The 21,270-nt window shown below is 54.3% G+C and overlaps 8 protein-coding genes across 8 annotated transcripts; 3 read left to right on the forward strand and 5 right to left on the reverse strand.

The window, feature by feature from the left end:
• Positions 1-639: 639 nt before the first annotated feature.
• Positions 640-2,468, reverse strand: B0H18DRAFT_994153 (uncharacterized protein). The gene is made up of 5 exons (XM_048045231.1): positions 2,270-2,468; positions 1,970-2,210; positions 1,720-1,913; positions 1,571-1,681; positions 640-1,520 (listed from the first exon to the last, which is right to left on the reverse strand). Exons 1-5 carry the CDS (start codon positions 2,336-2,338, stop codon positions 804-806), a joined length of 1,332 nt encoding a protein of 443 aa, XP_047895948.1. The 5' UTR covers positions 2,339-2,468; the 3' UTR covers positions 640-803.
• Positions 2,469-3,864: 1,396 nt separating this feature from the next.
• Positions 3,865-4,755, reverse strand: B0H18DRAFT_994157 (60S ribosomal protein L11). The gene is made up of 4 exons (XM_048045232.1): positions 4,669-4,755; positions 4,544-4,607; positions 4,029-4,486; positions 3,865-3,974 (listed from the first exon to the last, which is right to left on the reverse strand). The coding sequence occupies exons 1-4, from the start codon at positions 4,669-4,671 to the stop codon at positions 3,966-3,968; spliced, it is 534 nt and encodes a 177-aa protein (XP_047895949.1). The 5' UTR covers positions 4,672-4,755; the 3' UTR covers positions 3,865-3,965.
• Positions 4,756-5,358: 603 nt separating this feature from the next.
• B0H18DRAFT_994159 (uncharacterized protein) lies at positions 5,359-7,180 on the reverse strand. Its single transcript, XM_048045233.1, has 3 exons — positions 7,017-7,180; positions 6,065-6,921; positions 5,359-6,007 (listed from the first exon to the last, which is right to left on the reverse strand). The coding sequence occupies exons 1-3, from the start codon at positions 7,055-7,057 to the stop codon at positions 5,538-5,540; spliced, it is 1,368 nt and encodes a 455-aa protein (XP_047895950.1). The 5' UTR covers positions 7,058-7,180; the 3' UTR covers positions 5,359-5,537.
• Positions 7,181-7,493: 313 nt separating this feature from the next.
• Positions 7,494-8,879, reverse strand: B0H18DRAFT_994163 (uncharacterized protein). The gene is made up of 4 exons (XM_048045234.1): positions 8,621-8,879; positions 8,020-8,563; positions 7,576-7,967; positions 7,494-7,526 (listed from the first exon to the last, which is right to left on the reverse strand). The coding sequence occupies exons 1-3, from the start codon at positions 8,847-8,849 to the stop codon at positions 7,787-7,789; spliced, it is 954 nt and encodes a 317-aa protein (XP_047895951.1). The 5' UTR covers positions 8,850-8,879; the 3' UTR covers positions 7,494-7,526; positions 7,576-7,786.
• A 1,559-nt stretch (positions 8,880-10,438) lies between these two features.
• B0H18DRAFT_873192 (uncharacterized protein) lies at positions 10,439-12,587 on the forward strand (the record flags this gene model as incomplete). The annotated part of the gene is made up of 11 exons (XM_048040275.1): positions 10,439-10,508; positions 10,566-10,722; positions 10,776-10,941; positions 11,003-11,203; positions 11,264-11,344; positions 11,398-11,453; positions 11,479-11,743; positions 11,788-11,886; positions 11,925-12,050; positions 12,112-12,182; positions 12,239-12,587. Coding segments are annotated over 11 exons (1,641 nt in total), but the record flags the coding sequence as incomplete, so codon positions are not given.
• A 933-nt stretch (positions 12,588-13,520) lies between these two features.
• B0H18DRAFT_994172 (uncharacterized protein) lies at positions 13,521-14,414 on the forward strand. Its single transcript, XM_048045235.1, has 6 exons — positions 13,521-13,782; positions 13,867-13,897; positions 13,964-14,038; positions 14,094-14,180; positions 14,239-14,292; positions 14,344-14,414. Exons 1-5 carry the CDS (start codon positions 13,586-13,588, stop codon positions 14,251-14,253), a joined length of 405 nt encoding a protein of 134 aa, XP_047895953.1. The 5' UTR covers positions 13,521-13,585; the 3' UTR covers positions 14,254-14,292; positions 14,344-14,414.
• A 773-nt stretch (positions 14,415-15,187) lies between these two features.
• B0H18DRAFT_1116975 (FAD binding domain-containing protein) lies at positions 15,188-17,860 on the forward strand (the record flags this gene model as incomplete). Its single annotated transcript, XM_048033509.1, has 15 exons — positions 15,188-15,312; positions 15,367-15,430; positions 15,482-15,535; positions 15,586-15,621; positions 15,672-15,725; positions 15,790-15,939; positions 16,001-16,082; positions 16,145-16,201; positions 16,253-16,537; positions 16,584-16,670; positions 16,724-16,765; positions 16,819-16,874; positions 16,927-17,045; positions 17,110-17,519; positions 17,586-17,860. 15 exons carry the CDS (start codon positions 15,188-15,190, stop codon positions 17,858-17,860), a joined length of 1,896 nt encoding a protein of 631 aa, XP_047895954.1.
• Positions 17,861-17,966: 106 nt separating this feature from the next.
• B0H18DRAFT_1083888 (Afadin and alpha-actinin-binding-domain-containing protein) lies at positions 17,967-21,227 on the reverse strand (the record flags this gene model as incomplete). Its single annotated transcript, XM_048031720.1, has 9 exons — positions 17,967-18,630; positions 18,671-18,990; positions 19,016-19,106; positions 19,309-19,379; positions 19,440-19,546; positions 19,602-19,845; positions 19,900-20,326; positions 20,380-20,525; positions 20,988-21,227. 9 exons carry the CDS (start codon positions 21,225-21,227, stop codon positions 17,967-17,969), a joined length of 2,310 nt encoding a protein of 769 aa, XP_047895955.1.
• Between the last annotated feature and the right edge of the window lie 43 nt (positions 21,228-21,270).

Here is a 21,270-nt window from a genome sequence, read left to right on the forward strand (position 1 = left end):
CTGTGAACTCGCTTTGCTCTGGTATTATTGCTTTCACAATAGACATCATCATACCACCCTCGAATTCGCAATAGAGTGGATAATCAACACTTCGTAGTGAGGATAATCCTGTCCAATAGGGCGCCAACACATAGCTTCGCACACAAGCACCACGTACACGTATGCAACAATACATTACAAGCCCGGCCTCAACTTGAATGCAACAAACACTACACTAAGCTACTGGCAGGCCCACAATTCCATTTACCAGCTCCCAGGTCTCACCAAATGGCGAGATCAAGAAAAGCCAACAAAAAGAAGAGTGAGGGATCCCCCGACGACGCAAGCCGATACTGCAGTGGCAAGGTCATCGCGTCCTCGGGTTGCAAGCAGAGCCCGAGAACAAGGGCGGCAAAAATTAGATAACCAATAATGGAGGCGGTGCCTCCATAATAGTGGTTAAACTATTAAGAACAGATACTACACTTGATCTAAGCCAAAAGGCCAGAGTGGTAGAGATTCACGATGTCGGGGGCCACCTTATATACCCGGGCAGAAGTGCGCACGGACCATCGGCGTTTAGCCGCCGTGAAGCGGGAACGTGGTCATGTGGTCAATGTCGACAGCATAGCACAACGCGTTCTCCGGGCACTGTACTTTTTTATCATCCTCCAAAATATTCATACAGAAGGTGCATGATCACAGATCACAAATACATACATCACGGCAAATAGTGGTGTAACAGGTGAATCCGAACTGCTAGTGGATGCGCGACGAAATAAAGGTGCACTGTCCTGGCCCGAATTCGAGAACAAAACATAAACCTAGTACTTCCCAAGCACCTGGGATCTCGCTTGAAAGACGCTCGCCCTCGTCAGGCGAGCAGTCTCAGCCGCCCTCGCCCTCGCCAGACGGGCAGTCTCAGCCGCCCTCGCCCTTACCCGCGTCGCGGACTGCTGCGCCTGCAATGCACTCTCGCGCGCAGACTGCTGCGCCTGCAATGAATTTTCGCGCGCGGATTGCTGCGCCTGCAATGCAATTTCGCGCGCGGATTGCTGAGCCTGCAATGCATTCGCACGCGCGCTCGCACTCGCTTGCAGTGTCGACTCAAGTATCTTCAGGCCCGCTTGCGTACTCCCCTGTATCATGCTGCCAAACTGCTTCGCTCCCGTCCCTACCAGCGCACCCACGAGGTCGACGAGCCCATTGCTCCGTGCAACTGCAGACTCCTCGTCTTGGCCGTGCAGTCCAATTGTGATCTTCCCGTGCCGCGTACCGACGATGCAGTAGTCTTCGTTCTCTTGCGGGGTGGAGACTTCCGTGTGTGAGGTGGTAGATGAGAGGGAGACCAGCATCTCGTGGTCGTTTCCACGCACGACCCGTGCCTGTGCGGCGAAGGCTGGGAGGAAAGTGACACCGCTAGGACCTCGACGAGTTCTGAGTGCAATGACACCATCGTAATTGGGAGGAAGGTATATCGTGATATTGCCATGGCGAGTAGAAACGTCCAGGTCGACGCAGCGATTTGGGTGGATCTCCGTCTGTCCTATCTGTCAGAAGATTGTTTGTCAAGGACACGCAATGTACTTACGAGCTTGGCCTCGATGCGCCCATGGCGACTTGACAGCATCACACGGCCGCGCGCCTTGCGTTCTGCGGACTGCGACGCAGCAGCATCTGAGCCCACGATACCGAGGATGACCTTGATGTTCCCATGGCGCGTCCTGAAAGCGCGTTGACTTCCGGCCTGCGCGTGCCGCGCCTCCGCAGCCATCCCTTCTTATCTGACTCATCCGACTCGCACCCGTCGTCCTCATCGCCTGGCACGGAGCCAAACACGTCGCGCACGTTTCTCGCGTGAGTTTTATCGAGCGAACGATCCCGCTTGCTTTGCGAGAGCGGATGCTTCAGATGGGGATCCACGAGATATGTTCCTATACGTGTACAGTTAGATGGCTTGTGCTGCTAGGGTGGATGTGAGGACATGTACCAATGATAGGATCGTGCCGCGAGTACAACGACAGGTGATTGACGGTCTTCTCTTGCGGAGAGCGGAGGAGCACAGAGGCAGGTACGGGTGGCGATGCAGGGCTCTGGAGCTGCGATGCGGACGGTCTGTGGTCTACCGACACAGGACTTGAGAGCTGCGACGATGAAGGCGGTCCAGGATTAACGAATCGAATCGATGATGTACCAGCGATCTCTTCATACGGAGGAGGTGCGTCCGGATTCTGGGAAGAACAGTTCTCTCATTCCGCCGTTCACAAGTGTCCATTACAAACAAACATACCTGCACATTCAAACTGTTGTTGTATGATTCGGTGTTCTTCTCGGAGGCCGCATACTCTTTCACGATCATGGCTACTCGTTAGATAGGACCCTCAGCGGTAGCGTGGAAGGTCGCCTCTGAAGATCTGATGGTTGGTCGACGCGTGAGGGGAAAGGTATCACTGTCGATATCAAGCCAAACAGGAACTATATAAGCTGTGACGATTAGCGCTGTTGCGCAGCCAGTCAAACCTTGTACTTATGTAGAGTCAGTCGTAACCACACCATCGTGCATACATCAACAAGGGCACTGCCACTGCGAAGCTAAGCAGACACCTGCTATGATTGATTCATGACGAGGACGGTACTATCGCGGCTAGGTATAGCCTGTGCACATTGGCAAAGCAACGGCTGGGACTGGGTGCTTTCAGACGGCAGCACCATTTTGTTCAAAACAGCTCGAAGTCCTACCAAGCAGTGTGTGTGAGGATATACACTGCGGATAAGAATGGGTGACGAATGTCAGCCAAAGCACCACATCCAAAACATTCACAAGAGCCTGGGCATATCTGTCAAGATGCATGTACGGCGATCCAATGTGTGAACGTACATGAAGACAAGGAAGCCTGCGCAACGACAGGTGGTGAGAGGACGACAGATAGGCCTGCCACTCAATCGGCGGCGCAATGGGTAGAACGCAATCCATCGATATGCGTAGGGAGGCTGGCGCACATACGCAAGCTATGTATATGAACCTACGCGACAATGCAGTGTGCGCAGCTTCGCAGCGTATATCATGCTGAACCTAGACTGCATCCCGGGGTCATGCCAAGGGCGACAATCAGTTCCGGTGCCTACCCCTGCCATCTTTCAGTGTCTCTAAGGTGTGACAGACGGGTTGGGCCACTCACAAGAGAGATGGGCCTCGCACATCGCGAGAGTAGCTGATGAGACAACTCAAACAGTTTATGGCGGTCAGGGTTACAGGGCGTAGACGAACGCTATGCAGTTTCGACACCAATCAATGTAGACCCGAGACCAGTACACGGACCTCGAGCACTGGGTATTGTTCGACTTGGACGACCCACCTATGTTTCTGAGACGAGGGCCGAATGGAGACCACAAAATCTAGGCCCCATGAAGTGTGCGCAATTTGAGGTGTCACCGAATCAAGGATCGCTTGCAAGGCCCAATGAGTTTGTCGTGACAAATAGTCCAACGTGTACTAGACGTACCTTTCACCTCTGCTCTGACTCCTTGAGGGTAGCCTTGCTCATGATGTCTTTCAAGTATCGCATAGGATACAGCCTGCGTTCAACTGGATCTCACGCATCAATACTCTCAGGATATGCAAACTGGATGTAACCCGACCAACTCCTTCAGCTCCATACTTACTTGACGAATGTGTGCCCTCGAATTCAAGCTGCACTTGCTTATCGACCTAATTGTCTGGGTGTCATTCACCTGCAACTCGAAAAGGGTTTCAGTCATGGGAAATCGGTAGGCGCACATCGGGCTGCGAGGATAAACCCAAACAGCAGGTGCGGTGAAGACGAGCTAAGAACGAAGTTCAAACGCATGGATCCTCAAGCAAAGAATGACGACATCACAATCATGTTCAAGCAAGCAGTCATGGTGTTTTGAGGCATGCATGTGATACATGGCGGGCAATAGAGTCATAACAGTGCGACAACATAGAGTAAGAGTGGATAGACCGTTTACTTGGCCTGAACGACGCTACGTAAGCACGCGGCGCGCGATAATCAAAACAGTGAACGCACCAGGATGATACCGTCGAACCGCTGCTTGAACCACGCCACCGTATCATCCTTCTTGACACGGTGCTGGAAGCCAATCCTCGCCTTCTTCTGTTTCCGACGTGCGACCCGCGCGCCTGGCCGGCCCATCACGACGTAGAAGTCCATACCGAAGATACCGATACCGGGGTCGTACCGCGCACCGAGGTCGATGTGCTCCTGGATACCGAAACCGAAGTTGCCGGTCTCCGAGAAGTTTCTGCGACGGAGTTCGTACTCCTTGACCTTCAGCCCTCGCTCGAGGATCTCCTCCGCCTTGGGCCCCCGGATGGTGACGTGCACCGCGATCTTTTCGTTACGCCGAATGCCGAAGGTACGGACGGTGTACCGCGCCTTGGAAGTGACAGGCGTTTGCCCGGTGAGCTGCTCAAGCACCTTGGATGCCCGAGTCAGACGATCACCAGATTCACCGACGGAGATGTCTGCAGAGTGTTTGTTTGAATGAATGGACGTCTAGGCAGCGTGTGCGGGGTACATACTGATGACGAGCTTGTCGATGCGCAGCTCCTTCATGGGGTTCGTGGGGGCGGTCTTCTGGTCGGCCTACACATATGCATGCTCAGTGCCTGCAGGTCGAGCGTAGCAGCGACAGAGAGGTACTTACCATCGTGTCGGGCGTGTGTCTTGCTGGTCCTGCCTTCGGGCGTTGCAGTCGTCAATCCCAATGGCGGGAGCCAGCGCTCTCGGTGGCTTGGGAACAACTGCATAGTTCTGCGGCAAGTCCCGTTTAGCTGCCTCGTCGCGATCACGTGCATTTCTTCCTCGTACGCACGCTATCGCGACACTACTAGACACGACCCAAATTGACACACAACCGCGATCGTACTCGTTGTACGACCCTGTAACCCCTAGTCTCATTTCAAGACCCTCCACGCATGGAGTCTACGTTGCAGTGAGCCTACCGTCACCCCAAGGATAGAGGTGCACGGCAAACCACTCATAGACGGGATTCTAATATTGAGGACATCAAGTGCAACGAGCGTTCTCGACTTCAATATCATGCAATAAGAACGATCTCATCTCGTCACGGTGTGCCTGTTGCAGGAAGAACGCCAAGCGGGAGTCATCATTCGCCTTGACCTGTTCTGTTGGAAGCAAGGCTGCAGGGCCCCCTGTGTCCGTGTTTCGTACAGGATACAGAGTTCCTGTACGAACAGGAGGCGATGGCGCATGTCTGCCAGACCGTTCCAATCTCACCCTCAATCCGCGAGGTATCCACCTCATCGCCAAATACCAAGCGTTCTCTTTGACAAAACGCCGACTGGAGAACGTCGGCAAGTTTGGCACGTACATGCTGGTAGTATGCACCTCGCTGGCAGTGAGGTGGTCAATTACGAGAGATGTCGCCACGACGAGCCCATAATTGGTATGTAAGTGGCCACTGGCTCATAGTATTAACAAATGTACATCGCCGCCTTTGTTCGGTGCTCTATCGACAAGCCTGACCCGCCGACAACGGGCATATTCACTGACCTACCGAGCCCTCACCGTCATGGAACATTCCACGCTAGCCTGCCGGTACGGCCTCGAGAAGTGCACACGACTGTCGTACACGACACACTTCGACCGGGGCAACTGGTTCTCAACCTCCTTGCAGAACCTGTGTGCGCCGTTCTCGGTCATCCAGCAGCCCTCAGGCTTAGGATCCCAAACCTCGACCCGCACGTTCATCCCTCTTCTGGCATAGCGCGCGGGAAGCTTCCCGAGCAGCTTGTCAATGCTATCCCAGGGGAATAGCTTCCAGCTGGTGCCAGTGAACTCCTCTCGGTAGCCGATGTTGAAGTGGAGTTTGACGCGGTGGCGAGATCTCTCGATGACATGTTCTATGAGAGTGGGTATCCAGGTCAACGTGTCCGGGTGGATGTTGCGATCGAGGTGTGTCTTGCCGATGGTGAGTGAGCGCACGTTAGTGACATCGAGCTTCCTGATAACCCTGGCCAGAGCTAGTGAGGGGAGGATAAGCTACAGAGCCAAACGACATCCACGTCTGATTGACGCACCCGACTGGGCAGTGCCCGCACCAGCGCTATTGATCGACAACTCGATTTTCTCCAGAGCGTTTCCAACGACGTTGTCCAGCAGATATAGCAAGGGGTCGATGTAGTCACAGTACCAGTGGACCCGCAAGTGGCGCAAGCGCAAGATGAAGCGGGGCTGGCACAGTACACCAGCGAGCCGCAGGGCGTGCTTGCTCAGTAGTAGATCGAGCCTCTCGATGACGAGGTCAGGAAGAGGCGTCTGCTTGTGCAGGCTCCTTGGGCATAGGATTGCCCTCATCGGCTCCATCGAGGCCTGGTCGAAGCCAGGGTGCAGCCCCTCGCTGCGATGCGACAACTTCGGGTCGCCTACCTGTATCCGCGAGATCTTCGGGAAGCCGCAGAACAACTTGACGAATTGAACCGGATCCTCGATCTCGCATTCTTCCATCCGCAGACAGGTCACGTTCGGGAAGCAGCGGAGCAGGTCGTCTACAAGCGACGCAGGGAGGTCGACGGCCGGCCAGAACGCAATACCGAGGGTCTCGACGTTGCGGAGCTTCTTGAACCCACGCGCGACGCTGTTCATGTCGATCCCGCGGAGTGGCAGGTCTTGTAGGATGATCTCCCGCACGCATTGCAAGAACGTGATCGGCATCGACGTGCGCGAGATGATGAGACTCGTGAAACGAAGACAATCGTAGGACGACCGGATGCGGACGCTCCTGAACAGATGCAAGCGCGTCGCGGGGAGCCAGCCACTGCAAGTGAGGCTACACATTTTAAGTGCCCTAGGTTCGGTCCAGAGGTGGTCGAGGACTCTTTCGACGATCTCCGGAGCAAGGCAGTAAGAGGCGTTCTTGTAGCTGTAGCGAGTAACCCTGTAATAGACGTAGCATGAGCGATCCAGTTCAAGTTCGAGGCGTAGCAAACGGGCAAGTGGCAGTCAGTATTCTAGTCGACGTAGACAACGCACCTCCGAGCGAAGCTGAAAGACCCTCCGAATATGAAGGACATGGTAGAGAGAGACGCGGCTGTTCGTTGGGCAGTGTCAAGCCTATATATGCTGCTAGGCTGTCGAACCCAGTGGCAACATGTGCAGTTACATACGCACAATGAGGTTGCAAGCCGCTGCAGCAAAGCTTGGAGTGGCAAACTATTGTTACAATTCCATGGGTTTCGTTCCGCCTTGCCATCTCCGGACTGCATTCTAATCGACCGAATTTGGCGGGAGGCAGACTTCTAGTCGCACAATGCAATTTGAAATGGTGATCCACGTTCTCTTGCTGAGTTTCTCTGGGAACTTGAATGAGAGACACTTAGTCCTACCAGGCCGGTCATATATAGCATGTCTGGTGCCAGCAAATAGTAGAAACTTCAATTCAGTACTTACGCGCACATTGAGTTGTCGAGGTGAGTGGCGGGGTGGCGGCGCTTGGCGGAACGCGCCACCGTGACCGTGACGCGACCTACTGTAAGTGTGGTGCTTTAAAAACCTTCAGAGACTGGCGAAACCTCAGATACCAGTAACTTACAGTAGTTTGCTTCCCTGAACGGTTCGTGCAGCTCATACCGTACATGTATGCTTTGCGAGGAAGAACTCAACAACCGGATAGCTAATAAGCGACGAGACCAACCTATAAGCCCTGTCAAGCCCTTCAAATACAACCGAAATGTGAGTCATGTGAGATACAACTGAAACTCCGTGTTCACAGTCCAATACAAGTCCGTCCATCTTTGACTCTCCTACTCCTGGCTGATCACCTCCGGCGTCTTCTTTGCCTTGTCAATTGGCTGGGGTACGTCGATGAGGTTTGCCTGTGCCTCCAGCTGCGCCGCCCACATCGCAGCGCCAATGGTGTTCGTGAAGCTGAAGAGGAGACCAATGAGAGGAATGTAGTTGAACAGCAGTGTCACTACGCCGAATCTGCACGAGGCATCAGTAACGTGCAACGCCTGTCTCCACACTCATCACTCACGCAGTGTACTCTCCTCTCCTCCTGTCCACGAAAGCGTGCCGCTGGTTTTTCGAGAAGCCCTTGAGTTGGAAGTATCGTGAATGCCAGCCAGGGCCGCCGATGTATCCGTTGTAGAGTACAAACAGGACCGTCCCAAGCACGGGGACCATATTGATCGGCAACGTAATCAGGTAGCGTACGATGCTACCCGTGGAGAGTATCTGCAGCGGCTTGACCAGGGCGCTTTCGACGCTGGCCGTGGCACCCTTACCGCGCGTCTTGCCTGTCTTGACGAACTCTCCTTGCCCCCGCGCACGAAGTGTGTTGTCGAAGACCTGCGTGAGGGCGGGCTCAATGAAGAGCGGGCGCGCTAGGAGGGCGAGCAGGAACGCGGATTCGGCGCCCACGACGAAGAGAGCAAGAACCGGAGCGAGGGGCCCAGACACAATGGCAAGAATAGCCATCTGGGGGACGTATGTGAAGAACATGAGAAGGCCGAAGATGGCGGCGGAAGCCACCAAGGACTTCACGATGGCGGGGCGGACGCCAATGATGACATTGGGGTCTACATTCCAGTAGGTACGTGAACACAGCGCAACGGTTCAACTGTATCCTGGCTTACGTGTGATAGCGAAGTAGACACCGCGGATAGGCCAGAGCCATGCGAAGGAGGCGATTCCGTGTGCTCCGAGAACGACGGCTGCCTGGGCCTCGCGGAGGACCGTGTGCATAGCAGCCTGTACGTGTGATTCTTCACCGGACGGCATGGTGGTCGCGGGACTGAGTTTTGGTGGATGCACGTCGAGACGGATGAGTTGGAGGCGGAGAGAAGGCGAACGTGAGTAGACCATGGCCCATCGTCGTCACTGAGTACTGTACTTGGAACCACCCAAGCGCCGAAGACTGTGAGATCATAGTGGCACACATGCACGTGGTTGTGACACGTCGCGTTGAACCACCCAACAACCACCCATGGCCAACAACGCACGCGTCGACCACGCGGTGGACTTTCCTCGTCTCCCCGTCCGGGTTGTCGTGAATCCCGCTCAATATTCCGCTCGAAGCGCCGTCAATAGTAGCGGTGCTAACCTTGCTCGCAGCACGCCAATTCATAGTGTACATGAATCAACTCGGACTGCGCGACGTCCGATAAAGTACGGTACAGAACACGCTGCGCCACCGGAGCGACGTATACGGGAGCACGGTCACGCTGCTCGTGATTCTGAGGTAGTTCCCGCACTTGCAGCTGGACCCAATAGGACGGTGCGTGGAGACATGAATCCAATTTTGGTGCGTATAAGGGTGTCAAGGGAGACTTCCCGACGACAAGGCCTGCTGACGATGTGAACACGCAGTGGTCATAACCGTTCATTGAACGGTGAGTACCTTCATACCAGTGCTCACTGGATAGCAAGGGATTTAGAACAGGTGGGTCCTCAACCTTCGAAAATAGGGAGTATCGACACGTTGACCAGCGGATTCTGTGAAGCAAAGAGATGCATGCCATCTATTCTTACGCAGCTCTAAGTAGGCTCTGATGTTCGACCATATATTTGGTTGAGCGTATTTCTCGTCTGCGCCAACTTATTGCATGACTGACCGACTCCCATGGATAAATATATGCTTAGCAACGCCACGAAATCAAGTTGACAGTCGCGAACAGACATGAAGTGTCATTATCATGGGGATATATGGGCCCGGGAAATGCGGGCTAAGACTGTGTCTATTTTGACATGTCCGCTCTGTGGAATTCCGCCGCCGACTTCAAGTTCCACAGAGGCATTGACTTGTGAGGGAAGTACTGTAGCGCGTCTCCGTGACTGACGGCGTCGGGCATGTTACTTATACTTAGCTCCACAGACATGACCGCGGGCGTGGGATAGAAGATCAGGGTAAGCCGTAAGCCTATCTCATATGCTTTGTCGATACGTTCTCCGTTTTCCTACACCGGTCCTCCGTCGTGATACTGCTCGCCTCGTGCAACTGGTCTCGAGCGCTCTCGTCATTGGCCAGTGCTCGCAACTATTCAGAACACTCAAACTGACTTTGAAAATTCCAATTGCTTTCGTGTCATTGCGCTCAGGGAGGGGGCCTCCTGCTATCCACATGACACTATCACTTCCTAGCACAGACATCTGACAGGAAGTACGGAGTCTTATGCTTCGATCACTTCTGCCCGGGCCACTGCTCGTCCGAGAGGAAAGAGGGTAAGAATGCAGCTTTCGGTGCTTCTCACCGCACGTACGTGTACGTCCTTTCGGCCCCGTTCAATAAGCGTACAAGTGGCATGATATCTCTGAACTCTTCGGCCCGATCTGCATTTCTGCCTCAAGGACGCTGCATGGGTAATGTCCGCTATCACAGTATGCCTTCATTGATCCCATAGATACCTGTTCTCCGGCCTTCAACATACACTCAACGTTACCGGCCATACATTGAGCTGCCAAGGTCCATGCTCGGTTCATTAACGAGGAGGCGTCATGTCGTCCTCTTTGTTTACAAATCTTGGGGTATGAGCATTCAGATTGATGGAGGACGAGCACTGACGGCATCTGCGGTCTGGACAGGTCAGATACGACCACTATGCGACCTCGCGGCACACATGGTGCAGCTGCGGGCAATTGTCGTTACTCTATTCACCACGGCAACATTCTACGACCGTGTCCAGAACGAGCTGAAGCGCAACTTCGCGGCAGAAGACATTCATCGCATGCTGTACATCAGGTATGCGTTGGCTCTGTCTGCATACGTCAGCCATCTGCTCATTCTTTCAACAGAGTCATTGCCCTACACCACAATCGCAGCGACCCGCTCGATAATCGGATACTAGAGAGTTCATTCTCAAAGGCGTTCGAGCGACTCATCAACCTGCGACCTATCCCATGCATCCACACCGGAATGGAGTTCGAGACCATTTCTGCACCAGACGGCGTAATCCTCGACGTAAGTCACTATCCCGTGACCTTTACTCTCTTCTCATCATCGAGTCGCTGCCTGTTTTTAGTTCCAAGGTCGTGGGCCCCTATCAGAGATCCGCCGCATCAGTCGCAAACATGTCAAGGTCTACGTCTGGTTCGCCGGCGCGCCCTCCGCGGTATTCCGCATGTACTGTCCCGAGCAGATGGGCGGAATTGGGAATCTGCCTGCGAAGAGTGACTACCTCGCAAAGCATACTGGCATGAGCGTCGAGCGCGCGGCGGGTGAGGTACGTGTTCCTACTTCTCCTGAGCGAGACGCCCCGAGACGAAGGTACGGGATGCGGCAGATAGCACTAGGGAACTCAGCCTGTTTGATCTGCATACCAGGTCTACCGGCAATCTACGACTACGAGGTCCAACCACAACGCGTGAGCACGCTAGCTACCTCATCGTCTCCACCTACTGAGCTTGCTACGAGCAGCTGATGGGCCCGATAGGCCAGGTCGGCGACATGATGCTGACAGCCTATGAGTCAGTGTCCGAGCATTGTGCTGTGCTTGAGATTTACTGACCGATGCCGTAGAACATTGTCCGGATGTGACGGGATAATTCTAGCCGCTCCAGAATGCTACGAGCGCGAAGCAACTGTGGCCCTTCGGGAGTACTTCGCGTCAACGTCTCGCACTGTGTACGCATGCGGGCCTCTGGTTTCTCAAGTCTCCAGTGGGGTCGCTGGTGAGAAGCAGCAGCCGAGTATTGCGCCAGTGGAAGAGTTCTTGTATGCGACCATGGCGAGCCATGGAGAACGCTCACTTGTCTACGTGAGTGTATCAATGGACGGCGGGGCGACTGCTCAATCACTGACTCGGAGTCACAGATATCCTTTGGCACCATCTACTGGCCCTTGGAACCGGAGAAGCTATCTGCCTTCCTCGATATTGTTATATCTATGAGGATACCTTTCGTAAGCGTCATCAGTCCCGCATCCCTGCGCCAGTGGCTCATGAGTTACAGATCCTGAACCACGCATCACCCTATTTACCTGCAGAAGAGTCAATAATCGACAAGGTGACGAAGTACAGATACGGACTCTTCACCCGTTGGAGTCCTCAGCAACTGATACTCGGTCATTCGGTGAGCAAAGAAACGTTCACACACGTACTTACGCCCGTGAAGAACTGATCTATCGGTGTAGGTAACTGGCTGGTTTGTGACAAACGGAGGCCACAGCAGCGTTATTGAATCCATTGCCGAGGGTGTTCCTATGTAAGTGCTCTCGCCTTCGTAGTAATCACGAGACAGGGCTTACGCCAATGCCCTAGGATATGTTGGCCGTTTTCCTTCAACCATTCCCTCAATGCAGTGCGCGTCAGTGAGGGACTGAAGATAGGATACGAGCTGCTCGAGACGCGGAATGGACCAGGGCTCAAACGTGCCCATCGTCTAGGGAAAGCGCCGCAGGGAACCCTGGAGGCGTTCATAGAGGAGGCTCGAGATACACTGCGCCGAGCCCTGGGAGAAGACGGGGTGCGGAAGCAGCGCAATGTGCAGCGACTCAGGCGCGAAGTCGCGCAAGCCTGGAGCAGACGCGGCTCTTCCAGGAGAGCAGTGGAGGAGTTGCTCAATTCGTTCGGATGTGGAGGTGCTTTCCTGCCTTCCTGGTTGTGCTGAGTCATTCACTAGTATGGACACTGCGTTATATGGTACTGCTAGTGTGTGCATTGCAACCAAAATGAGGGCCTTGCTGGAGGATTAATGTATGTAGTGCCCAGCGTGAGCGTGAACTTGGAAGTTTGTGACGCAGACTCGCACTCGCAGTGAGAGACGTGACAGGACGTGACATGTGACCAACCATCTATGCCAGCGGCAACAATCGCGACTTTCCATCCCTTCTCCATGTCGAGCGTCCGCACGAGTAATAGCCCACTCGAATTAAAACGCCTTGTCAGTACGCTCTGCTGTGTCATGGGCCCGTTCTTCATGTCTTCCGGAGTGGTCTTGAAGTGGATGCTCGCTTGCAGCCTGGGCCTCAGGCTGATCCCAGTGCAACACCAGCCGCAATAATTTCAATCAAGTTCAAATCCTACAATCACTGAGGGAGAGAACTGTGCCGCATCATGCATAGATGCGTAGGCGGTGATAGGCCTATAACACGTAGGATGCCTGGTACGCATCTTACCCATAACGCGGCCCGGGACTCTAATTTACCGTAACGCACAAGTGCAGGACGGCGTCACCAAAGCTTCCGTAGCAAACATCCCGAAGCCAGTATCGCGAGGGATGGTAGTTCCTCAATTCACCACGAGTTTCAGCCTGTCGAAACTGGACGTACGGACGATCAACGGTGCGGTGCCGAACTTGTTTGACCTTGCTTTGACATGGCACCCTTGATCTTTCTTGTTGATACGGTTCACTGCTACTATCGGTCGCTTCAACTCGTGACAGTCCACAGGCTCTCATGTACCTCGTGGAACCAAGTTCCTACGAGTATCCATGAAGGTGCCTCGGTCTGTACTACGATTGCTGCATGTGCCTCGTCGTTAGTCAGTCGCCCACATACTCTTTCCGGGTCGCTTGACCATCTGTCTGGCATTTTCACCCCGAAATCTGCTTGCCGGCTTTTTTAGGTCTGCTACGGAGACTACCCGAATCCGAACAGCTCTGACAGTATGGACTGCCTAGACGACGCTGATGTGTCAAAGTTCGCGAAACTTCTGCGAACCTTGAGTAGCCTTGCTATGGTGTTTCTCTACAGAGTTTTTATTGCCACTGAGGCTTGGAAGTCGGGACAGGTGTCGGGACGCGCTACTCAGCGCTTCATACTTGCGCGTGGAGACAATCACGCTGCTCGTATTCATTGCAAAAGGTTCGTTACAGGCTGGAGGCACATCCGTGGCCCCCGGCCTTCTACCCTACGTCGAGGCGGAGCCACTCAGAAGCTTCATTGAAGAGGAGCGTCATCTCCCAGTGCGTCGCATCAGGTGGGTAACAATGCGACGCGTTATTGTGAAACGTAATATGACGGTTGATCGCTCAAACACTCATAGCCAGCAGACACAATGGGCGCGCCCTGCATTCGCAGAAGAATATATGGGAATTTCCGCCTGAGCATGAACACCAGGGTGAGTGCAAGGATCGGACACTTACCAATGCGATGGAACTTGACAGTGATTGTTAGTGTTCGCTATCCCGCCGCGGTGTCATGGACAATATCACCAAGAGTTTGGCTTCGGAGGTCAAAGTCTCATGCACACGGTGACCTCGGTGAGCTTCTCACTGTGTACTTTCGAATTGCAGTTATCAGTACTTATCTTCGGTTCAGGGTATGGGCATATGAGATGTTCAGTAGCATCGGAGAGTCGTACAGCTCGGTACCGTAGGCCACATACCTCGGTCCTAGTATGTACGTCCATTCATTAACGTTCAGACCGCGGATGCTTTGTAAATGCGTCTTCCATGACGGACGTGTGTTTAGTTGAGATACGTGTTCAACCATGGCAAATTCATGACCACGCATGAAGTGAACAAGAGATAGGCTTCCCAGGATGGTCAGTGACGTGTGAAATCTCGATCGTATTCAGCGAGAACACTGAACTGAATGCTATGTGTGGCAGTGTGGACGCGCAATGGCTCGCATTGCGCCAGAAGAAGAGTTCCTCTCCCATGTACCTCGAAGCCTGCAGTAGGCAGCGAGACCAGGCAGCGTGATACTACCCAAGTATGCACGGTCGAAAACGGAAGGTGATTCACAACGGAGATGTTTTTTCATGATGAAGTCCGAGTCCGGTACCCATCAATAATTCTCTCGTACATGTCCTCTGGAGCAAAGAACTATCATCCTTTCCCGGTCTACATGTGAGTATTCAGTAATATACGTGGAAACGACCCTCACGCAACCCTCACGTTATGCTGACCGAAGATCTTGATACTGTACGCGTTCATCAGATAACAATGCGCTCCGAGTCGAACGGGTGCGGTACATACGACTCGTACATGATGAGATCGTCGTACGCCGGCGGCTAGTGGGGACACGCGCAGTCATGGGTAAGCCTACAGCACCTCCTTCCTTCTAGTATTGGCGTTGATTTCCGTGCGAAGCGCCTTTTAGTTCCATCTGAAGTGCATTGTTCAGAGCTTCTGTTTTTCAGATGGAATTCAGCATTTCACACGTTCGAGACCACGATTCTCATCACTTCTGGGGAGCATGGGATGCCCCACAGGGTATATAGAGGCCCCAGTGGGATAGCATGTCGTATCCACAAGTTTCCACCATGCCAACTTCTTTGACCAAGGAAAGCGATGTCGATGTTCTGGTCGTCGGCGCAGGTCCCGCGGGACTGATGTGTGCGATGGCTCTTGCCCGAGCCGGTGTAAACGTCCGCATCATTGACCAACGGTGAGTAGTCGTCCCTCTCGAAACATCCGAGAACATTGACGATCAACCCTATAGTCCGGCGAAAGTTGGTGCAGGGCAAGCAGACGGTATCCAGCCAAGGATTGTTGAGGTCTTCCAGGTCCGTTCATCGGGCTCCGCAACGCGACCAGCTGTCTAAGTTCGACCACAGAGTTACGGCTTTGCTGATCGTCTGTTCAAAGAAGCGGTTCAAGTGCATATGGCGGTGAGTTCATAATCAGAGTGCGCTGTCACTGATTTTGATGGCGAGCAAAGGCATTCTATAATCCCGGTCCCAATGGCGGTATCGTAGTACGTGTTGATCCGCCAAGTGCAGCTTCGCTCCATTGAGAAGTGTTCAGCGCACAGGTCGTGCGCCCGATGTCACTGCCCCTACAGCACGATGGGCGTTTGAGGTGCGCCCTTACGTCAATCTCCCAGAAGTTCAATTGAGTCATAACAGGCATATCTACGCGATAGATGGCGTTGCATCAAGGGGGCATAGAACAGATCTTCTTGGACTCCATGGCTTCGAACGGCGTAGAGGTAGAACGGCCGGTCACGCCAACAGCGATTGAGCTATCTCAAGATGAATCGGTTTTAAAAGACCCGAAGTCGCACCCGGTCAAGGTGATTAGACGTTCTGCCACATACTGCTTCTCTCTGCTAATGTCATCAAAATGGATTGCAGGTGGTCCTTCACAACCTAGGAGTCCCTGAAGGTTCGCTTGACACAGAGATTGTACACGCGAAGTTCCTGATTGGCTGTGATGGTAAGCAATTGGTGTGATTATTACCGGCCTTACTTTGACGTGATGGTTCTGCATTTGCCTAGGTGCGCACTCTTGGGTGCGTAGACAGTTTGGCATCGTCATGGAGGGCGAACAGACAGGTCCGTATATTCACGAGACGCTATGGGTACATTGAGCTGACTCGATCGTAGATTATATCTGGGGGGTCCTCGACCTAATCCCTGACACGGATTTCCCCGACATTCGCAACCGATGTGCCGTACACTCACATAACGGCTCGTGTATGATCATCCCACGTGAAGGTGACTTGGTTCGCCTGTACGTCCAACTCGCCGACAAGGACGTCCTCGACGGCAAAGGCAGAGTGGATAAGTCGAAAGTGGGACCGGAGACGATCATGGAAGTCGCGAACAAGTCACTTTATCCGTATAAGATGTCGACCTCTCATCCAATCGACTGGTGGACCCTGTACATCAGTACGTCACACAGCTTTGGTATGGATACTTGGCTCATTTGCTACAGTTGGCCAACGTGTTTCCAACAAGTACTCCGTTCACGAGCGTGTTCTCATCGCTGGCGATGCTTGCCACACGCATTCCCCTAAAGCTGGTAAACTCATCGTCCACTCCAGTCAGCCTTGAATACTCATGTCCTGCTTATAGGTCAGGGTATGAACGCTAGCATGAATGATACCCACAACCTCGGTTCGTTCGCCGGCACCCTTCGAGATGGTCACTATCTGATTATTCACTCCTAGCCTGGAAACTTACCCATGTTCTCCGTGGTTGGGCGGATATATCCCTTCTCAAGACTGTGAGTGACCTTTTCTTTCTCTGACCTGTGTTACCTCACTGACAACACACAGTATGAATTCGAGCGCCGGAAATATGCTCAGGATTTGATCAACTTCGACAAGAAGTTCGCCGCACTCTTCTCTGGTAAGCCGCGCACCGACGATAGCGACGATGGAGTATCTCATGAGGAGTTCCTGGAGCAAGTCCAATGTCATATGTCGAATGCTCGCTCAGCGCTGATCGTATGGAAACAGGGCCTTCCAGACCTTTGGCCTCTTTACAAGTGGTATCGGCGTGCACTACCAGCCATCTGCAATCGTCGACGACAGACATCAATCCTATGCGAGCAAAATCTTGATCGGTCAGCGGATACCGCCGCACATTTTTATTCGAGCAGCAGACTCGCAGCCAATCCAGCTTCAGGACCTGTGTCCATCTGACACTCGCTTCAAGGTCCTCGTCTTCACGGGCGACACCACTAATCAACTGCAGTTGAAGTCCGTCAAGACGCTGGCAGAAGAGATGCAGAAGCCGGAGCATTTCTATCAGAGATTCGGGCATGGTAACAGCAGTGCGGTGTTCGAGGTGCTCGCGATCAGCTCGGCGACAAGATGGTCTCGAACTACACCGATGTACCTCCCTTCTTCAGATCTCACTGGTCGAAGTAAGTGCATCCGTGTTGCGAAGTTGCTGAACAACTGACAAGCCTGCACCGGAAGATTCCTGTTAGACGATGAAGACATGTACAAGCGTGCCGGTGGGGGTGGCTACGAGGCGTTTGGCGTCGATGTCCACGGGGCTATCGTGGTCGTCCGTCCTGACGGGTACGTGGGTACGGTGGCGCCTCTTGGGAACCTCGAATACCTGGACGACTTTTTGCCTCCTTCATGGCGTCGGTCCCCTAATCAGCGTTTCATCGGGCTGATTACACTTCGTCTCATAACCGTGCAACATAGAGACTCCCCTTCTCGCTATACAACGATACGGAATGCATGTGATACATAGGTGGCTTACAACGGGTCCAATGCTCAGTGGGAAAGGTCCAGGGACGACATGAGAACGAAGAATCATGCATATGTACTAGTTCAAGACACAAAGACGGATACGGCGTTCAGCCTTTCCACATACGCCCCACGGGCGCGGCCTCAGCACTGTCGATGGGAACACGCCTGGGGCCGCCCTTGCCAGGAGGCAGCTTGCCTGCGACTTTCGGTCTGGCGAAAGGCTTTGGTGCTACCTTTGTCGGTGCCGCGCTCTTGTTCATTGATGAACCTGGGGCACCAGAAGCCGCACCACTCGACAGCTTCGCGCGCTTGACGTTCTCTTTCTCTAGTGCGACCGCCGGCCGCGTGCGCGAGGACACGGTCGGTTCCGCTTTGGCCTTCCCCTTTTCCTTTGCGGTCAACTTGGGAGCAGCAGCGGATGGCGCTGCGCTTGTACTGCGCTTCGCGAGATTCCGTGGAACCTTCTTGTCTCTGAGCGGTGGGCTGTCGTCTTCCTCCGAGATGCCCAACTCCTGCGCGAGACTCCTCGTGGGTGCCAGGACGGGCGGTGCGGTGGGAGCCCCAGGGGTGGGCGACACGTCTTCCATCCGTTCTTCCAGGGAGTCCAACTGTGGCCGCTCGATGTCCGGGCTATCAGGCGAGTTCGCAAGCATGAGAATCCTGCTCAGGGGGCTCGGCTTGACGGGCGAGTACGCGTGTATCATCCGCGTCGCGGCGAGCGGCTTAGCCATAGGGAAAGGTCTGCGAGGAGGGGTGTACTGGGCCCAGGTTCTGAAGGCGGGGCTGGTGCCAAAGCGGGCGCGCTTTCGACATTGGGATTGATGCGGAAGGCTCAGGCTCGTACACACTCAGTGCACTGTCAGAGGTGGAGGTTGGTACGAACACGGGAGGATGGAGGAGTGCGGGTAGCGCATCGTGTGTCTCTGGTATAGATGGATCGAATGAAGCTGGTGCAGGTCTTTTGAGAGAAGATGCAGGTGAAGGGGGCGGTAGCACGAAAACGGGTGCAGCTATCGGTAGCTGCGACGGAGGCAGGACGACGCTAGACTGAGGCAGGACGACGCTAGACTTGAAGTCGGGTATCTGCAACGAAGAGGGTATCACTTCCGTTTCAAACGGTGGTATCACTTTCTTTGGCGACACGCCGAGGCCAGACGACGGCGGGAGACGCGGGTCTTCTTGCCGCTCCACCTCGGCCTGCAGCTATGCCCGCGACTTTCCTTTTCGCAGGCGATTTGCGTGGGGATCTGGATGGCGGTGATTGCGGACGGTTGCTTCAGTGACTATGGGAGGGAGGGCTGCGGTGGCCGTTGATTGGGCGCAGGGGTCGGCGGCAGCTCGGCGAGCATCAGTTCCACTTGCCAGACCGTTTCTCTTCCAAGAACTTGATACGTTCCGCCTGAAAGCGACGTCAGCACCAAACGTATTGTTTCAAGTTTCAAGTGGTACCTCCATGTTGCCTTCTCACGACCGAGCCGGATGGCAGCCTCGGTGAATTTCTTGCGCTCCTCATCGAGCTCCTTGAACGCGCATCCAAGCGTTGCCGCTCTTCATCGCGCGCAGGGCCGTCATCAGATCACGCTCATCTCGCCGACTTCTCCCTGCATCAGCCGCTCATCCTCTGAGAAGCGATCAAATAGTGTCTGCGTCTGCGCGGCGTATGCCGCGGCCTGTTTTTGCGCCTCATCTGTTCATTGGCGGCGTGAGCAACCTAACGGATGTTGTTACACGAGCGGACACACCGAGCTCCGTGCGCAATTTGTCGATCACAGCTTGCAGGCGGTCCACTTCCGCGCTGTCGGCGGTCTTCTGGCCGCCGGAGCCTGCACTCTTGCTTGGTACAGCAGCTTCTGGCTTGGGTTCACTCGATGACTTTGACAGGCGTGTGATGGACTCTCGGATGGAGCTCATGAGAGCGGTCAGCTTATCGCCAGCGGTCTCTGTGGGAGACAGTGGGAAGAGCGTGGAGAGGGTGAGAGGGACGGGCTGCGACGCTGGTTAGTACATCCCCCGGCCCCCTCCACCGTGCGAGCGACGTACCTCAGAGCAATCCTCAGCCGACCCCGCCAGGTGTGCGTCATGGACGACCCACTGCATCTCATTCGCAGTGGAGAGTATCAGCCCTCTCAGCCTCCTGTTCTGGTCGAACAGCTCCTTGCGCGCGGTTTCCGCCTGCTCGAGCGCAACTTCGAGGAAGCCCTGGCCCTTCCCGCGCAGCTGCACGTCGGCCGCGTCGACGACGTCCGCGTTCGCGCAGCGCAATCCCGCGGCGGTGCTGCCGAGCTTGACCTGTGTGTCTGCGATCTTGCTCCACCGCTCGGCCATGCGCTCCTTCTCCTTCTCGAGCCGTTTGACCTCCGCCTGGTGTGCGCTCCGTAGAGCTTGCATCGACGTGCGCGTGCGCTGCAGTTCGCTCGTGGTGTGCTTGTGTGCCGACTCCGTGGATTGCAGTGTGCGCGTGACGGTTCTGGATCATGTCTGTAGGTGAAGCTAACATAGCACTCTCGAGACGAGACTCACGCGAGACGAGATTTGTGGACGTTCATTTCCCGCTCGGCGTTTGCAGCGCGCTCTGTCGTGTCTCGGTACATGGACAAGATACGTTCATGGTCGTAAGAAAGGGTCCTGATCTTTGTCGTCAATTCTTCTGTTCGCGTCATATCGTCCTATCAGAGCAGGTCAGCATACCATACGGAGAGAACATGCTGGACAACGAGGCAGTCTACTCTATAAGGCACAGATGATATGTTATATGAGCAGCCTCGATTGCAGTAGTGTGGCAATCGTTCAAACCATCTCATTCGTGAAGAGCGAAACAATTGGTATCACGGTCGCCTTTCGACGTCAATCGTATCGAGCGGGTTGGTATACATGGGGACATATAACGAGAAATCCCCTGCCGTCGCCATTGCCCGGTCGCCCTTGGCCCATCTTAGGACGCATCACAGCCCAACATTGAATATAGAGCGTGTATCAACAATTCTCCTGGTCGGGCCTTGCATGGCATCATGAATGGCAACATTCTTTCAGTGGCCGCCTTCCGTCCACTCTCATCCGCCCTCACGTCGTACAGAGGCATTGATACGAACAGAAATTGAAATGTGCAAGCCGCATCCGGAAGGACTCACAATTCTCTGGCTCAACATACCGAGCAGACACTTCACCACTTTCTCTGTATCTTGCTTTGCAAGTCCGTCAAGAGAGAGGCCCTGCCCGTGTGTGTATCCATGTGCAATGAGTTGCGCATTGATGTATTCAAGGCTCGACGTGGAGGTTGATTCCGACGACGCGCCATCGGAGAAAGGCGAACCGAGCCCGGAGAACGACACGTCAAGTGCCCAGTTAACCAGTTTCTTTGGGGTCGCCATAGCGTAGCCAGCGTCCTTTGTCGCAGAGAATGGATTTAGAGAG

This window comes from Fomitopsis serialis (genome assembly GCF_022376445.1).
Source record: "Fomitopsis serialis strain Sig1Antser10 chromosome Unknown B0H18scaffold_17, whole genome shotgun sequence".
NCBI classification, from domain to species: Eukaryota; Fungi; Basidiomycota; class Agaricomycetes; order Polyporales; family Fomitopsidaceae; genus Fomitopsis; species Fomitopsis serialis.

Bases quoted from the DNA above. Each gene is read 5' to 3' on its own strand.
- B0H18DRAFT_994159 (XM_048045233.1), bottom strand. From the start codon at position 7,057: ATGTCCTTCATATTCGGAGGGTCTTTCAGCTTCGCTCGGAG. The intron at 6,922-7,016 runs GTGCGTTGTCTA...CGTCTATTACAG, and splicing joins TCTTTCAGCTTCGCTCGGAG to GGTTACTCGCTACAGCTACA. The intron at 6,008-6,064 runs GTGCGTCAATCA...TCCCCTCACTAG, and splicing joins TGCGGGCACTGCCCAGTCGG to CTCTGGCCAGGGTTATCAGG.
- B0H18DRAFT_994157 (XM_048045232.1), bottom strand. The intron at 4,487-4,543 runs GTATGTACCCCG...AACACTCTGCAG, and splicing joins CATCGACAAGCTCGTCATCA to ACATCTCCGTCGGTGAATCT.
- B0H18DRAFT_994163 (XM_048045234.1), bottom strand. From the start codon at position 8,849: ATGGTCTACTCACGTTCGCCTTCTCTCCGCCTCCAACTCATCCGTCTC. The intron at 8,564-8,620 runs GTAAGCCAGGAT...ACTGGAATGTAG, and splicing joins TGTCTACTTCGCTATCACAC to ACCCCAATGTCATCATTGGC. The intron at 7,968-8,019 runs GTGAGTGATGAG...TGCCTCGTGCAG, and splicing joins AGGAGAGGAGAGTACACTGC to ATTCGGCGTAGTGACACTGC.
- B0H18DRAFT_994172 (XM_048045235.1), top strand. From the start codon at position 13,586: ATGGACTGCCTAGACGACGCTGATGTGTCAAAGTTCGCGAAACTTCTG. The intron at 13,898-13,963 runs GTGGGTAACAAT...AAACACTCATAG, and splicing joins CTCCCAGTGCGTCGCATCAG to CCAGCAGACACAATGGGCGC. The intron at 14,039-14,093 runs GTGAGTGCAAGG...CAGTGATTGTTA, and splicing joins GCCTGAGCATGAACACCAGG to GTGTTCGCTATCCCGCCGCG.
- B0H18DRAFT_994153 (XM_048045231.1), bottom strand. From the start codon at position 2,338: ATGATCGTGAAAGAGTATGCGGCCTCCGAGAAGAACACCGAATCATAC. The intron at 2,211-2,269 runs GTATGTTTGTTT...TGTTCTTCCCAG, and splicing joins ACAACAGTTTGAATGTGCAG to AATCCGGACGCACCTCCTCC. The intron at 1,914-1,969 runs GTACATGTCCTC...GTACACGTATAG, and splicing joins GCGGCACGATCCTATCATTG to GAACATATCTCGTGGATCCC.